General features: G+C 47.5%; 2 protein-coding genes across 4 annotated transcripts in view; both read left to right on the top strand.

The window, feature by feature from the left end:
• SORT1 (sortilin 1) overlaps positions 1 to 6,156 on the top strand; it is a 38,979-nt gene extending 32,823 nt beyond the window's left edge. For all 3 annotated transcript variants that reach the window (XM_006092590.3, XM_023757087.1, XM_023757088.1), the window contains 3 exons: positions 761 to 867; positions 1,138 to 1,261; positions 1,470 to 6,156. In XM_006092590.3, coding sequence (XP_006092652.1) covers positions 761 to 867; positions 1,138 to 1,261; positions 1,470 to 1,484 — 246 coding nt within the window. In that variant the 3' untranslated portion in view covers positions 1,485 to 6,156. The remainder of the gene's footprint in view (positions 1 to 760; positions 868 to 1,137; positions 1,262 to 1,469) is intronic.
• Positions 6,157 to 8,486: 2,330 nt separating this feature from the next.
• MYBPHL (myosin binding protein H like) lies at positions 8,487 to 17,272 on the top strand. Its single transcript, XM_023757091.1, has 8 exons — positions 8,487 to 8,650; positions 13,445 to 13,533; positions 14,054 to 14,249; positions 14,467 to 14,606; positions 14,750 to 14,909; positions 15,000 to 15,136; positions 16,217 to 16,403; positions 17,247 to 17,272. The coding sequence occupies exons 1-8, from the start codon at positions 8,506 to 8,508 to the stop codon at positions 17,255 to 17,257; spliced, it is 1,065 nt and encodes a 354-aa protein (XP_023612859.1). The 5' UTR covers positions 8,487 to 8,505; the 3' UTR covers positions 17,258 to 17,272.

A 17,272-nucleotide genomic window follows, 5' to 3' on the forward strand; every position in this document is an offset into this window, starting at 1 on the left:
AGGGGCAGGGTGAAGAAGGCAGTGGAAGAAGAATGCGTGGGTGTGTGTACTTGTCAAGGGGCGGGGTCCTCCTCTGCGCCCCACCCTGCACTCCTGGTGGCTGTCCTCAGAGTGTTTGTGGGTGTGATTGCACAGGACTCCCGCCCACAGGGACACAACCTGTCCCAGAATCCAGCTCGACCTCCTCTTGGATACAATGAAAACACACACTCCCTATTTCCCCACCCAGAAGCAAGCAGGTCACAATGATATGAGAAGGCTTATTTGTAAAAAAAAAATACCAAAAATTAAATAAAAAAAGATAAATCTTGGTGTCGTGTGATATAGCATTCGCACAACTTCTTTCCAGCTGATGGCCCTGTTCTAGACTCGTTCAGCCCACTGTTATCATCATCTCCCTTTCTGGCTCCACCCTTAAAAGCTCTAAGACTTATAAACAGTGATAGTAGGAAACAGTCACATTACCATTTGATCTAGGAAGTTGCCAAGGCTTCCAGTGTAACTCTGACACTGACACCACTGAGACTGCACCATTCTGACAGCTTCAAGGTAGTCGAAGTTCTGGTGACCCTCTGCCAGGTGTGATTCTCCTGGTTCATCCTCCTGAGATGGTTCACGTGGGGGGTTGAAAGAGTAGCATCATGAAGTGCCTAAAGACTGTAGATCACTCAGGGAAATGAGGGGAATCAGCAGCATCTTTGAATTCAGTCCTAGAATATTCATGCCTGAATTTTTTTTGTGTGTGTTTTCATTTATCAAGAATTCCAAGTCAAATTCTGTTCCAATTATCCTGGCCACCGTGGGATTGATGCTAGTCACAGTTGTAGCAGGAGTGCTCATTGTGAAGAAATACGTCTGTGGGGGAAGGTAAGGAACATGGAAGTCAATCAAAGGTACTGCAGTCAAACCAGAAGTCAGCCAAGGGCACATGGTTGAGTCTGCCCTTAGCAAAAGAAGTGACATTCTGAAACGTCAGGCCCAAGTCTTCTCAGATCTTATATTTTCCGTAAGCCAACTATGGGCCTGCTTCCTGTATGTGTGACTCCTTCTCTGAGTGTATAAAACTCGGAAAAGCTGGTGCTATAATAAACACACCCTCCTCAGCACATTGGGATTCATGAAGGGTTGTATTCGCAGGTTCCTGGTGCATCGGTACTCCGTGCTGCAGCAGCATGCAGAGGCTAATGGTGTGGACGGTGTGGATGCTTTGGACACAGCCTCCCACACCAATAAAAGTGGTTATCATGATGACTCAGATGAGGTGAGCCATTTCTTCTTGAGGGTGATCCAGAAGTACAAAAAAAGAGTGATTCTTTTCCTGTGCATGATCAAGATGTGATTGAGACAAATGAGGGTATAAGCTAGAAGCAGAAACTTAATGACTATGACTCGGTCAGCCAGAAACGAGGTAATTGTTTTCAAAATAGGAATTTTTTAGTCTGTTAAATAATATAATTTATGTCTTTCAGGACCTCCTGGAATAGCTCTTCAAAGGAGCTGGGACCGCACATGGATGATGGAAACACAGTACCTCTTACACTCCCTGTGGCTCCGACTTGGGGAAATAAATTTCCCATTGCAAGGGATCCAGCTCTGTTTCTGCTGCTTCCGTCAAAGCCAGAAGGACCTCTACTAAAGACATGCAGGGGGTGGTGGGGGCAAAACCCTAAACACTCACAATTGGCTCTGAGAAGAGGGGGAGACATTTTTAAATCTTTAACCTCTTATTTCAAGTTGTCTTTTTGCAAAGTATGGGCTCTTTGGGGTTTGTTTTTGTTTTTTACGGGAAATGAAATGGAATTTGAAGGGAACATTTCACTAACTGTACTCCTGCATGTTTTGCATGGCGCCTGCCCCAGGGCACCTGCCAACTCCAGCATCAACCCTCACAAGTAGCCGGTGCGGTCCCTAGGCTCTGCTGGTGACACAAAGCAGCTGCAGAGATGAACACGGAGGCGCTGGTGACTGGCATGACTGGGCAGCCTTTCTGCCTCTGGGGACAGCCCTCCTCCGAGAATGTTGCACACCCGATCCTCCTTTTTTATTTTTTCCAGGGACCATAGATCAGTGATTTTCCTTTTTCCTGCTTAATTAGGCAATACCCTTGTTAATTGCCCTTTGGTGACTAACTTAACCATGTGCTTCCAAGACACTAAATCAGGAGAACTTAAAGGGCAATATTTTTAACTAGGGGCAGGAAGAAGGGCGCAGCAGAGAACTGACTAGATAGAGCACTATGAAAGGAGAAATTCTTCCTTCCTCTGAGATCTTTCAAGCCATGCTGTGTGTGTGCCTGCAGACCTGCTCAAGGACAGGGCGCGGGGCTTGCCCGGGGTGTCTGCCCAGGCGGTGCAGCCCCTGCGGACGGAACATGGGCTTCCTCGTGCCCTGCTGCCTGCTGTGTTGGCTCAGTGGTGAATCATTCAATTGGCTGCTTACATGTTTCCTCTTAGGTGGCTTGTTGTACGTGGAGCCAGGACTAGACATGTTTTCAGATTTATAGGCTTTATTTTTAAAATCAGAATTTTATTGCCAGCTCTCTTCCTTGCCCCTTCTCCCCAGCTTTGCCAAGTAATTTATTGGCATGAACCTTTTGGCTGAACCAACTGAAAACGCTTCCAGTGTAAGATGAGGTTTTGTGTGATACATTAAGTTCATATTTTAAATTTAAGGGAGTTTTCCATTTGACATTTATTTCAAATTCAATCAATTATAGAATGTAGTGAGATGGATTTTTGGGTGGCCATCTAGTCATGGAAAGCTGCAATAATTAATTTTAATACGGCTTGAATATTTGCTATACAGGAATATAGTATAGTATGCTTTTGGTCTTGGCGTACCTGCTGTGCTGGTCACGGTTTCTCCCAATAAGTATGATTGGGACATTCTCTGGTAACTGCCATTTTGCTGCTAGTTCATTTTATGGCCAGAAAGCCCATAAAAAGTAAATGTGCCAAATTAACTTTTGTCAGAATGTGTGAGCAGATGGCTAAAGTTCTCTCCTCACCAGAATGGAATAACAGCAGCAGGGAAAGTGGGGGAGGGAGTGGACAGAGAATTATAGAGACTTGGAAACTGCATAAAATTAAATGAGTCAGTGAGCTTCAGTTAGAAAATAATGTTAGGGAGAGCAGTTTTTGTGAAGAAAATTAGTATTTGTTAGAGCCAGAGAGCACTCATCTTTTAGGAAAAGCTCATTCATTTTGCAGGTTTTTAAATAAAAAATAATTCCAAAGATAAACCAGTTCACAAAGGATAGAGTGTCAGCCTTTGTCCCAGACATCCTCACCTCCTGCCCAAAGTGAATTTTTTAAAGTGTTTTTTTTAAATTGATTGTAGAGAGAGGAAGGGAGATGGAGAGACGGATGGAAACATCAATATGAAAGAATAATTGATCAGCTGCCTCCTGCATGCCCCTTACTGAGGATCAAGCCCACAACCTCGGCATGTGCTCTGACCAGGAATCAAACTCTGACCTCCTGGATCATGGGGCGATGCTCAACCACTGAGCTGGGCCTGCCCAAAGTGAATTTGATGTTCAGAAAAGATCTATTTCACCTACACCTTTTCCCCTAGCATATACTCACTGGGGTAGACATGCTGAGATATGGTGATTCGCTAATCAGCTTTAATTTATAGGAAAGTTAATATTCTTCTCTAAGCATATAAGAGTAGGACTCTTTGCTTATAATGATACCTGGGATTTCTGTAGAAATTAGTAGTTTTCAGAGCAGCTTCACTTGCAATATGTCATTTGAACCTCAACATTCTTGTGAGATAAAAGATAGGGTTGTATTTCCCATTTTTAGGAGATAGAGCTGAGGTACAAAAATGGAGTAAATTGTCCAGGGCCCCTGTATATCACGAGCAGTGTGGGCTGGAACATGAACTCTGGAACATTTTGTGTGCAGGTGCTGCCTCCCTGAACAGGCTCCTTCCTTGCAGACTGGCTGTTCTGTGGGGCAGGAATCAGTGGCATTTCTTTCAGAGCAGTGTTTAGTGCCCTTTTGCCACCTTGATAAAAATTCTATTCTCCTGTTTTTCCTGGCTAAAAACAATGATAGTTTTGATAGTGTGTTTAGAAACTGCTTCTCACCTCATTAAGGGTCACTGTTAAGAGTGCAGGAATGAACTCTCCACTGAGAGTCACTTTTCCATTCTCCTCATTTCCCATCCCTGGCTGGCTAGCTGGCTCAGTTGGTTTGAGGACTGCTAACAAGCCTGGTGTATTCCCTTTATCAGCTAGTTAGTGTTCTACATCAGCCTGCTCACTCACAAGTATATGTCCTCAGCCAATGAACAAAACAGCCTAAGTCCATGATTGCATCTAAGAAAAAAGATCTCTAATTTGTCCTACTGACGTTGGGTTAGGAGCCTTATCTTTGAAAGTAAAGTATAGCATATCATTGTAGAAAGTTCCGGGCTTGATTATAGCAGAAGAGATTATTATTTCTAGTGGCTTCAGCAATAAAATTTATCATCATAAGAGAGAGTGGACATATCAGACCATCCAAAGTGGGTCTGAGCTCTTAAATGCAGGTGGAGAACTTGCCATCTTTCCTGCTGTGTGGACAGGTATCTTAGACCTGAGGGGGCTTTTGGTTTTCAGTGAGACCAGAGACCAGGGATGCATACACCTAGGCTGTCATTTGGATGGAAATAAACGTAGAAGAATAAAGTGTCTAGAGTGTGTGGCTGTTCTAGGTTGGGCTCAGAAGATTCAATAGGTTAGTTATCACATAGAACCTGCCAGGTCTGCCTCAGGGCCTCTGCATGCCCAAGCTGGCTTCTCACCCGACAGACTAGTAATTCGCTGGCCACCTCCAGCTCCTGCTGGTTCTCCCAAGGCCTTTGTCATGATACCAGGGATACAGAGAGGAGTGTTGGCTTGTCCAGACCCACCCCAGGTGGCAGGCCACCTGCCACGCCAGTTCTTTATTTTCCAGGCAAATCATCCAAGTAGAGATTCTCTCTTCCCTTTTAGGAGGGCTCTAAGAGCCCTGCCCCTGTGTGCATGGGCTCAGAGCTTATCCTGCTAATTGTCGGTACAGCCCCCTCGCCCCACTTGAAGCCTGGAGACTTGGAACTGCTCAAATAGGAAGAGATTCAGCTTTCAACTTTGCTACTACCTTCTCTCAAGCAGGAAAATAAGCATGGACTAAATGTCCTTTGAACAAAACCAAAGTTTCAGATTTGCCACATGATGGAGTGATGGGAGGGGCCAGACTTTCAGCCCTGGCACTCAGCAGGTGCCAGGCTTTCTGTCCCATCTGCCACCGTTTGCCCAGCTCAGGCGGCTCTGGGAGCACCATCCTGCCCAGCAGAGCCCAGGCCTTACCCTCATGGAGGGTGATTGAAATCGCAGCAGCATGTTGATTTCCTGGTTACGTCACATTATAACAAGAATCGGAACATGAATTTGAAATTGTCTTCAACTTGCTGTATGCATTTTTTCACACCAGTGCATTCTTAAGCGTTCTTGTTTATAGAAAATAACAAACTAATCTGTACCTTTATATATATGTACATATATACATGTATAAACTGTATAGTGTACATGCTAATGATTTATTGATGTGTCCCAGATCTCTACTGCAGTTCTCTTCCGCATGCCCTCCATTTGTGGTCAGGTGACTGAATGTTCCCTGATAGTCTGCCCACCTCCTGTGTTTGGACATCTAGGGAAGAGGGTTTAGTCGTACCCTCCTCCTCATCCTCGTGCACAGAAATGCTCAGGGTCTCCATGTGCCTGTTGTTCAACCCCCTCTTGTCTCTTGCTCCCTTTCTGAGCATGTGGTCCCTCTTGTTCTGTATCTTTGCCTCTTCCCCAAACTAGGGGATAGCTGCCTTCCTACTAAAGTGTAAAGCAGTTATTAAGATCATTACTGCATGTGCGCTAAAAACAAACCAGTCTTCTGTTCCCTTGGAACAGAAAATTGCATGTGAGGTGGGATAATCAAGTCTCAACAACCCATGTCATTTACACAACAAAGCCAGACCCCATAATAAAATTCCACAAAATGGAAACAAAATTCAACTTTCTTTAGCATTGTGTAAATAAATTTGGATGTGTTTAACTTTGTACTGGTAATTTTCTGTATATTTGCAATATTTGGGTTAGAAATAAAACAGACTGGGACTTTGTTACCTGACCTACTGAAATGACTAAACTACAATTTGTTACTATGATAGCTTTTCCAGTTTCTAGCTTCAGCAATCAAACCAAACCAGCACACAAGCCAATTGAAGTGCCAGGACTGTACATTTATAGCATGAAAGGTATTAAGATAATTTATGGGGGAAACTACTTACTTTTTTTCTTCCTCTTTATGCTCATAAAGATCTACTTCCCATGGGTATTTGTAGGACCAGCTTTCTTGTTCTTTCCCCCAGAAAGTCTAACTGACCCACCCTGCACACCTTCTCAGGTTTCAACTGCTTTACTTTTCCTCTGGACACAGCAACATACAATTACTCTCCTGAATTATATGTTCCTTATAGCAGGTTTGACAAATGACAACACTGAAGTTTAACTTTGGTATCTTTCCATTTGCTCCTCTTACATTTCTCTTGCTGCTCTTATTCATAGTCCTTCCTGATCCATTTCATTTAAGGCCTTTTAAAGAGTTGCCCCTTTCTTCTCATCCAAAATATTTCTTTTAGGAGAGGTTCTTGCTGACCCCGCCCTACCCCCCCCTTGAACCTGATAAACAGGTTCCTGCACCCCAAAGTGTGTGTACAGTGTGTCCTGGTCGTGAGCCCCTATATAAGTCACAAAGAGGGCTTCTGTCCCACATCCCAAGACTAACACAGACTATTGGGATCCTACTGACTCTGCCCCCAAATTGAGAGCTAAAAGGTAACCATGAGTAAGGAGCCTATTCATTCAACCACACTCACTTTTCCTTAAAAAAATAAGGGCCTAGTGGGGAGGGGTATATGGGAACTCCATATTTCTATTCAACTTTGCTGTGAACCTAAACCTCTAAAAATAAAGTCTATATAGAAATAGAGATGTATATACCGAGGGGATACACAGTCTGGCTTCTGGGGATAAAGAGCACAACAGGAAACCAGATCATTTGGATGGAGTACTCACACGTAGAATGATGGTTTGGTGAACTGGAAATCATATAGGACCTTCAGTATGTAACTTGACACCTACTGTGGGTTGGCCACTTCCCTACATTTTTATCACTTTATCCTCAACTCAACCCCAGCCTCATTATCCTTGTTTCACAGACCAAAGACCTGTGGTTCAGAGGCAGTGATTGGCTCAGAGTCACCCAGCTAATGAGTGAGCGGTATAGCCAAAAGTCACACTCAAGTCCTCTGACCTTATGCCCCTGGCTCTCCTCCTCCCCCTGCTGCCTCTCACTTTCTTTGTACTTTATCTCCTAGGCCAGGGAGCTTTCAAAGGGGCAAGTGCCCTGACCTAAAAATAGCTCACATTTATCGAGCACTTAGTCAGCTATACTCTGCTAAGCACTTTACACAGATTGCCTCTCTTAATCCTCACAGCAACCCTATGGTTACTATCATCTCTATTTTTCAGATGAGGAAACACAACTAAGACAGACTGTGATGTGTCGCAAGTCACACAACTAGTTGGTGATGGGCCAACATGAGCCCTGGTAGTCTGGCTCCAGAGTGCAGACTACCTTCCACTGTTACTAGGGAGAGGGGGAGAGAATGGGGACATACCCTTGAAGGTCAAGTTGACAAGCCCTGGCTGGTGTTGCTAAATGGTTAGAGCCTTGACCCGTTCCCCTGAAGGCACACTGAAGGGTGGTAGGTTCAATTCCTGGTCAAGGACACACACCTGGGTTGGAGGTTCGAGCTCCCACCCCTGTTGAGGCATGTGTGGGAGGCAACCAATAGATGTGTCTCTCCACATCAATGTTTTTGTCTCCCTCCCTCCCCACTTCCACTCTCTCTAAAAATCAATGGAAAAAATATCTTCAGGAGAGTATCAACAACAAAAAAAGGTCAAGTTAAAAATTTACAGCTCATTGAATATGGGAGTAGAGAGAAAGAGCAGTTAAAGATGTGCCTGTCACTCAGCTAATTCTGGGGCCCCTTTCTTTGGACCTGAACACCATGTCGGATGAGCTGGAGGTCAGAAGTCAAGATGTCACCCAACCCCACAGGAGCCAGAGGCCCTGTCTGGATGGTCTTTGCGTGGGGGAGAAGGGGGAGCTATTTGAAGCTCAAGCTCTCTCCTCCCTCCCTGGTGCTGCGTGAGGGGTGTCATCTCACTCCCAAGATAACAGGGCCACCTCGGCCCTCCTCCTGTGGCTATTCTGGGCTGCTGTCTGATCCCCCTTTCTTGCCCCAGCCCTGCTTCAGCCCTTCTTCTGGGAGTAGCGGGGTGGGGAGAAGCCAGCCCAATTACATAACCCCATGGCAGGGACCCCTGGAGAGGCTGAAGAGCAGGTGCTCAGCCCCTCCCTCAGCACCAACAGTGAAAATCTGCCGCTGGAGCCCAGCCTTGGGTGGCCCAGCATGGAGGCAGTCACGGCACCGGAGGTGGCCTCAGGACCCACGCTGAAGGTGAAAGAAGCCAGCCCAGCAGATGCGGAAGAACCCCAGACTTCACCTCGACAGGGGGCCAGCAGCCCTATTCCTCAGCTCCTGGCCCCTCTAGAAGGTGACCGTGGGGTTAGGGAGGGTGGTGGGAGATGGGAGGATATTCCGACTCCCTGATGGCACCGCCTTAGCTTTATGCAGAGCGGACGACTTCATGGGATGGGGACTGAGGACGGGGGAGCATTGGTTGGAGTCCCCCACCCCCTTCCTTGGTGGACTCTTTCTTGCTATTCCTGTATCTCTGCTGGGTGTTTGCTTTTTTAGCTGAGAATTCGGTAAATGGTGTTTGTGGCACTTTACAATGACTAATAATGTTTATACTTTTACCTTTAAAAAATATCTATCACAGGGACTAGGAGGACCTACTATACTAAAGCCAGTCAGAAAGGGAATGAGGGTGAGATCGTGGCTGTCTAGATTAAAAGAGGGAAATGAAAAGCTATTGTGATTGGAAGACTAAGTAGTGAATAGTCCATGACACTCTGCCTCTCCCTGGGCAGTGCCATGAATCCGGGGCCTACCCCAACACCCCCACTAGCTCCCATGGGAAACCCCACCTCTCAGAATCTGAGCCCCATGGAAGCAGAGCCCTCCTGGGAGAAGCATGTGGCTTGTTCTCCATGGTGGTCTCCCTGAGCCTCTCGGCAAAGAGGCATTTTTGAGCTAGGAGGTGGTGGGTGCCCCTTCCAGTCCCTGGTTCCCACCCCCACTGCCGACAGCTCCGTGCTGCTCACCTGAGCCTAGTTGAGCTGACCAGAGGTGGAAGGAGAAATAGAGAACTAATTTCTTAAAAGCCTTGGTTCAGGAGTGATTTTCATCAATTTTACTCAGAGATCATGATACTGTGGAAGAGATCATGTAAATCTGGGTGGGCAATTGGCCATCTCTGTCATAGAGATGGGGATGAGAGAATGGGATGCTATAATTCAGATTATAGAGGGGCTGCAGTTACTGATCTAGACAATGACCAAGGAACAAGGGTGAAGCAGGGGAGGACTAAATTCCTGGAGGAGTAGCAGGCATGGTGTAAGGCCCGGCAGAGGTTGGCAGGATGGCTGTGGAAATCACCAGGAATCATGACTGGAGCAGCGCTGGGGAGAAGGACAGTGAGCCAGGGCGAAAGGCACCAGCAGAGGGGAAGACTGCCGCAGGGAAGGGCAATAAGTCTTCTCAGAGAAGTGTTGCCTATGTCTATGTCCTTTTATTTTTTTCTGACCTTAGTTTCATGGTCTTCAATGAGAAGACATTCTTGTCCTTCACGAGGTGTTCCTGAGGTCACATATGCCTTTCCCATCACACTCCTCCAGACAGGTTTCTGATAAGTCCAAGGCCACATTCTAAGCATCTGCTAATGTTTCTCTAAGAAATGCTGGTACTTTTGGGATCCCTGGAAATCTCTGGTTATGTTTCAAAGCCACAGTTCATCTTGTGCATTTGCCATGTTTTGGTAACCATTCACTGACGACACACACACTCACACGCACACACACATGCACACCCCCCCTTCACTCTGCAAATGTGTCCATCTTGTTTCTTCCCTCTCCAGGCCATAATTCATAACATCAATCTGGACTACACAGCCCTTAGGGAACTGCTGGAGAAAAAGTCTTTAACCATGTGAAAGGGAATTATGAGAGGATATGAACAAACTTTCCCATGAGCAAAGAATAAGGAAATGGGCATAAACTTCAGGGGAATGAAATTAGGGTGAACTAGGAGGAATTTTCTAATCAAGAAGAGTCAAGATTTTTGGACTTTAGGTGATCTTCACTACTAATTTCTAAGAAAGAATTAGATAACGTCCTGTCTGAGAGAAATACAGCACTAAGAGAGACACAGCTCAGAGCCAATGGCTCTCAAAGGACTTTCAAAATGCCTTTCCCCCAAAACTCTATAAAGGGAGGAAACCAAACGGTGGCTGTCTCACACCTGGTCTTAGAAAACCTCGCTTCTGTTTTCGGGCTCTAGTCTTTGGTTCACATCCCTCCTGGCATCTGAGGAGGAGAAAGCCATGTTTCCTCAAGGTCAGTACAATTCACACCTCACTGGGCTATGGAGGTGTGAAGAGAGATGCCCCAAATAAGCCCCCCTATTAACATTCTCAGCAAAGGGTCAGATTGCTCTTGTTTGCAGGGCAGACAAGAAGGCCGGGTTGAGCTGGGGAAGTGCCTGCTGCTTGCTGCCCAGGCACCTGGAGCTGTCAAACACTCTTCTGCCACCTCCCACACTTTGTCAGCTGCTTTAGCCTCAAACCATCCTTTGCCCTCCAATGGGGACCTGGGAGCCTGCTGAAAGCCACATCCTCGCCTACTGAACCTCAGTTGGAGCAGTCTAGTAACTTCAGTCTGTCCCCTATCTACTCATCATTGTGTCAGGAGTCTCACTTATAAACAAAGAACTTCACAGCAGACCTCTGGGGAGGAGAAGACCACCATCCTAGCTGACAGTCTCTCTTCTCTCTCTGCCCCTGTTGGGATCCCCTCTGGATCTCAGGGCCATTCTGCTCCTCCTCCTCCTAATTCCCCTCCCTCTCTTAGCTTATGTGCTACATCAACCCATTTCTTTAATGTTTCTCTGTAGTTCAGGTGAAACTATGCTAACACTTAGCAAGGTATTTTTCTAAGAAACAAAAGGAACACCACGTGGAAACAGATACATGAGCACACACCCATCTACAGAAGCCTGTTTCCTCCCTGAAGTCTGAGCAGAGCAGAGCTCAGAAAGCACATCTAGGCATGACAGCTTGGGCTTCTTTTCTCGCCTCAACCTTTTCAATTCTTGAGGGTGTCCCTTATTTGCCACCTCCCTCCAGGGGCAAGATCACAGTCAGAGCCTTGGCTTTGGTGCCCAGTCTCAGGTGGATGCTGGAAGACAGAAGTGTGGACAGGTTTGCCATGCTCAGATGGGGAAGCAGGAGTCCCGGTCCAGCACAACTTCCCAACTAGACATGATACTCTCAGCAAAACTGTTTCCTTCTCCAAGCCCTTTCCTTCCAGTCTGCTCCTTGTGCTGGGTGCTCAGCTAGGCCCTTCATACCACAGACATTCTGGAGGCTCCCCTCCAGCCCTCTCCCCAGCAAGTGTGAAGGGTGACTTCCCCACCAACAGTGGGGAACCAAGCCCAACAAGATGAGGTTTTGACCCTCCTTTTCAATTGCTGCCCTCTTTTTTCAGAAAACCCTTAAGTCATATCCGCCTGTTCTCAACGCCTTGGTGGCTTGCCAAGATGGCCCCAGGAGAGCAACACATCGCACAAACACTTCTTCTGTTCTTCATGCCCCGCCCCCTCCCAAAGTCAAAGTCAAACAGAGAGCAAGCAGAGCAGGGTCATTCAGCTGCCTGGGCTGAGGCTGTCCTATTCCTACTGAGGCTAGCAGACCCTGAGCGGCTCAGGGAGGACGGGCGCTCAGAGCACTGGAGGCCCTGAACCCCTTCATTCCTGCAGGAGTGAAGTGCAGTCTAAGACAGCACAACCCAAGTGAAAACATAAGGCACACAGCAGAAAAGGAAACTAGGTAAATAAAATGGACAGTGTGCACTGAATGTCTGTGGTTATGTTCACTTACAAAGGCCAGATGATCTTGAGATCGTAACTGTGGGAGTGAAATTGTTGGTCTCTAGACAACGATCTAAAAATTGAGGGGTAGAAAGAACAAAGCAGAACCACTATTTTATTTTAAATTTCATCATTCAAAATTTTGCAGTATATAATGTATATATATTTAAACAGTTCAATTTATAGGTAAATGTACATTGGGGTGAATGCTTAGGAATGTATTTACAAGAAATGGATGTTATCAAAAATTTGGAATCCACTATCAAGCAATTGTGCTGGGGGTGGGGCGGGAGTGAGTGTCCAACTGCTAGGAATGAATGGTTAGGGGAGGCTGGGAAGTTGGTGGGAACTGAGGCACTGTCACATTCCATTTACGAGAACAGCAGCAGGGGCTATGTGTGCCTGAGAAAGGAGGAGACAGGAGCCCCCAAAAGGCTGGAAAATGGTGTCTGTCTTAGCTGACACCAAGGGAACCCAGGTGGGATGTTTGCATTTTCTCAGTCAAGGCAGCCTGAGGCCAAGGAGAGAAATTATACCTGGGCCTTTTCCAAACGTCACACTCAGCACTTTCTGAGCATCTCCTGTCTTCATCCTGGAAGCCAATAAACATGATCTAATCTTTCTTCTCACTGGGAGGTCAAGGGTAAGTAAGCAGTGGATCTAGTATGTCCCAGATTGTTTGTACAAAGTGATCCTCCACAAACTGGAAGAACACTGTGCAGGCACTGAGCAGGGCAGCCATGCAGAGGAGGGCACCCAGACGCCAGCAACCTCTGCAATGACATCAGTGCTGTCTGAGTGGGTCTAGGGTGCTGGAAGGGAAAGCTTTCTCCTCGGGTCTGGCACCCAACTGGGGGACAGAGCTGACACTTGGAGGTCAGAATTAACATTGAAAGTGGCCTTGACAAAAGGAGTGTTGTTAAGGATAAATGTAGTGAACGGGTGGAAAGACAAACCACACAGACTGGACTTGTCTGTGCACAAACAGAAAAAAGAAATCTTAGTTGATGGAAAGTCAGGAGTTGCTGGTTATAAATTAACAGAAGCATCAGGTTCCCACTCCAGTGCTCTTGCTGCCAAGACTGACGCTCCCTAGAGGGTCCTTTAGCCAGTTGTTTGTCCCTACACCCCAGCAAGATGATAGGAGCAATCTTCCCATTCCCTACAAGAGAACTTAATTTGCTAAGCCTGGGTTACCTGCCCATGGAGCACATCTGAAGGCAGTACCCACTCCCTCTGAGCACCACTCTTCCCACCATAGGAGGCTCACCACCCCATTCTCTCCCTTTCCATCACTCAGAGCAACCTAAGATCTGGTTACCTCGGGCGCTGAGGCAGACCTACATCCGCAAGGTTGGAGACACTGTGAACCTACGAATTCCGTTCCAGGTGATCAGACCCCAGCCCCACACTGGGACCTTGGCTGGGACCAGGACAAGGGTTGATTTGGAAACAGATACCAAGGGTCCTACTAGCAGTGGGGCAGTTGTCCTGGTCTTGAATGAAGGGAGCCATATCACCAGAAGTCAGGGCCAAATGGGCCTTCCATCTGCACTGCTGAGGGAGGGATGGGTTGGGCCCCATGTGATGAGGTGAGGCTAATGCGTGTCCCTCGGTCTGCAGAGGGCTGGGAGCTCTCAGCTGGGAGGGCTCTCGGGAGTTTGGGCAGCTATTGTTAGTCCCAGCTGCCCTGCATGTCCGTGACCTAAACTCACAGAGGGTGGGAGACTCAAGGCCACCCCTTTTCCCATGATCCTTAGGCTGTTGCTGAAAGACAGAAGTCTCCTGGGAGAGTCCACCAATCTCTAACTCAAGGAATTTGAAGCTGCAAATCAAGTCACCATGTGGAACTGGGGGGAGGGTCAAGAGGCCTCTTGGGGCTGCTCACAGCCTTATCCCTATTTCTCAGGGCAAACCCAAACCTCGAGCCACCTGGACACATAACAGCTGTGCCTTGGATGCCAGTCGTGTGAGTGTGCGGAATGGGGAGCAGGACTCCATCCTCTTCATCCGAGAAGCCCAACGTGCTGACTCAGGTCGCTACCAGCTCAGTGTGCAGCTAGGCGGGCTAGAGGCCACCGCCACCATTGACATCTTGGTGATCGGTAAGGTAGGGAGAGCACGAGATGGGGTGGTCCTCCGGGGGTCCCTCTCCAGGCATCACAGAGAGCTGAGGAATCCAGGGTGGCTCCCACACCCTGAGTGTGGGACACAGAAGTGGAGGGAGGGAGGAGTAGCTGAGCAGAGGAGAAGGGACACTCCTGAAGCCATTTCCACGCACGTGAGTTGTTCCCTGCCCTGTGCCATGCTTGGCCCTTTCAGAGAGGCCAGGCCCTCCGCAGAGTATCAAGTTGGTGGACGTTTGGGACTCCAACGCTACCCTGGAGTGGACACCTCCCCAAGACACAGGCAATGCGGCACTCCTGGGATACACGGTGCAGAAGGCTGACACAAAATCTGGGGTGAGGCCCAGCGGGGAGGGAGGAAGGGAAGGCGGCATAGCACATTCTGGAATGGGGCTCTGATAGCTCCACATGGTGGGCTAAAGTGGACTGAGTTCACAAAACAGGTGTCTCATTCATGGCATCTTCTTGGGACCCCAAAGCTGTGGTTCACAGTGCTGGAGCGTTACCACCGCACCAGCTTCACAGTCTCCAACCTCATCATCGGCAATTCCTATGCATTTCGAGTCTTTGCTGAGAACCAGTGTGGGCTCAGTGAGACGGCCCCCATCACTGCCGACCTTGCCCACATCCAGAAAGCAGGTAAGGTGCGAGCTGGGAAGTGAAGGATAAAGACTTGCAGGAGGATGGAGACCGCAGGCACTACATCAGGGCCTTTCTTGGTCACCTCAGTTACTGTTTACAAGACTAAGGGGTTTGCCCAGCGAGATTTCTCTGAAGCTCCAAAGTTCACCCAGCCTCTGGTGAACTGCACTACAGTCACCGGCTACGACACCCACCTCTTCTGCTGCGTCCGTGCCTCTCCCAAGGTGAGTGGGGAGTTCTATGGGTGGCTGTGCCATGCTGCTTCCTGCGCCTGCTCTAACCTTAGCTATGTCGAAGAGCATGCCAACCAGAACGTTTGTTCCCATCGCCATCATCTGCCTCTTCCATAACAGGTCCTGTAGGAACAGTCAGGGCACTTGGAGTCCAAGACAGGCCAACGTGGAGAATATTCCCAGTATTCCTTTTTTTAAAATTGTTTTATTGCTTAAAGTATTACAAAGAGTATTATATATGTCTCCCAGTATTCCTTTGAGTGTTTGTTCCTTATGTCTGAAGATGTCACTTTCTGACCGGCTGGCAATTGGGAATGAGCTCCAAAGTTGTCTGTCTCTCTGGCAGGGGTGATGGAGTCCCGTTGGTTTCTACTTACTCCCCCACCGCATTTCATCTGATCAGGGCCACGCACATGCGAGCTGCCTAAAATTGAGCCTTTGGCCACAACTCTGAGCATGGTTCCCTGTCTATTTGCAACCTACCCACTCCACACATGGCATAAAAACCTTTACCAAGTACCTTTTGTGTACTAGTCCTGGGCCAGACTATGTGGCCATAACATCTCAGAAAGAAAATACCAGTAAGTCCACTCTAGAAACTACTTTCTAACCAGAGGGACAGGAGTAACTCCCAAGCCAACAGTGGGAAAGAATATGAACGATTCAATAATGTATATACAAAAAAGAGGCAATTCTGACGCCCAGTTCTTCTGATCCATAAAGGGGCTGTTTGAGCAGGACAGAACAGAAGTGATCACTTTTCCTTTAGTCAGGAATACTTGATGAACAAGGCAAGGTTTCAGGTGCTCTTTTCAACCAAGAGGAGGAGCGTGGAGGCTGTTGAGGATCCTGGAAGGGGAACCCCTTTCCAAATAGAAGGGATGGGGAGCTACCTAGAGGCCATTATCTCTTCTAGATCCCTGTACCATCTGTTCCTAAAGCACCCTACCGCTCCTGCTCCTCGGGCCGGTGTGTCCCCAAACCTTGTAGGCAAAGTGTCTCAGAGACTGAGCACAGAAAGAACAACTGGTTCTTACCACCCCTTGATGCCTCCTCATCCTTATCTTCTAGCCGAAGATTGTCTGGCTGAAGAACAACATGGATATCCAAGGCAACCCCAAGTACAGAGCCCTCACTCATTTGGGAATCTGCTCACTGGAAATCCGCAAGCCTGGTCCTTTCGATGGGGGCATCTACACCTGCAAGGCGGTTAACCCCCTGGGGGAGGCGTCCGTGGACTGTCGGGTGGATGTGACGAGTAAGGGCAGAACTCATGCCTTCGGGTGCAGTCATGTCCTTTCTCCACAGGTGAAAAAGTTGGGGCAGAGACACAAGCCTAGATGGAAAAGGGTGTATAATTCTACAATATAGGAAGAGTTGCTATTTCAATTTTGCAAAAGAGAAACTTAATGTACAGGGAGGTGACTGATTACTCAAGATTTCCAATGTTGGTTAAATGAGGAGTTGGCACTATGGTGGAAAAAGCCCAAGTTTCCTGGTCCTCACCCAGATCACTTTAAACACACACATACTCACACACACACACACACACACACACACACACACACACACACACACGTACGCACGCACGCGCGCGCGTGCGCGCAAAACACAATCTTCTGACTCAGTCCAAGAAAGCTGCAGCTGTTTATTGGGCTTTTAAACAAACCAGAGAACTTTGCCCGCTGGTTTGTTAAAAGAAAATATTGCACATCTCTCTACCTCTTTTAAAGTATTCATTCATTTACTGTCACCTTGTTCAGATCTCCATCATTGTATTTAGCACTTTGTTTTTATAATTATCAATTTACTGATCTGTTTCCCCATTAAACTATGAGCACTATGAGGGTAGACAATTTTATCTGCCTTTGTCTCCCCGCCTCCACCCGCCCCAGCATTGAGCCCAGTGTCTGACACACAGCAGGCACTCTTTGTGTGTAGAATGAATTACATATCCTATTCTTCTCTATGCATAGACTACTCAATAGCACCATGGACTCTCCCCCCAAAAAACTGAGAAGCATACCCCTTCCTAGGACTCTGAAAGGTTTTCCAGAGATTTCTGAGATATTAACATTGGGAAATGTCTGAATTCTTGCAGCTCCTCTTTGAGGCTCCCGAAGAGGA

The sequence above is a fragment of the Myotis lucifugus genome, unplaced genomic scaffold (assembly GCF_000147115.1).
Source record: "Myotis lucifugus unplaced genomic scaffold, Myoluc2.0 scaffold_101, whole genome shotgun sequence".
Taxonomy (NCBI): domain Eukaryota; kingdom Metazoa; phylum Chordata; class Mammalia; order Chiroptera; family Vespertilionidae; genus Myotis; species Myotis lucifugus.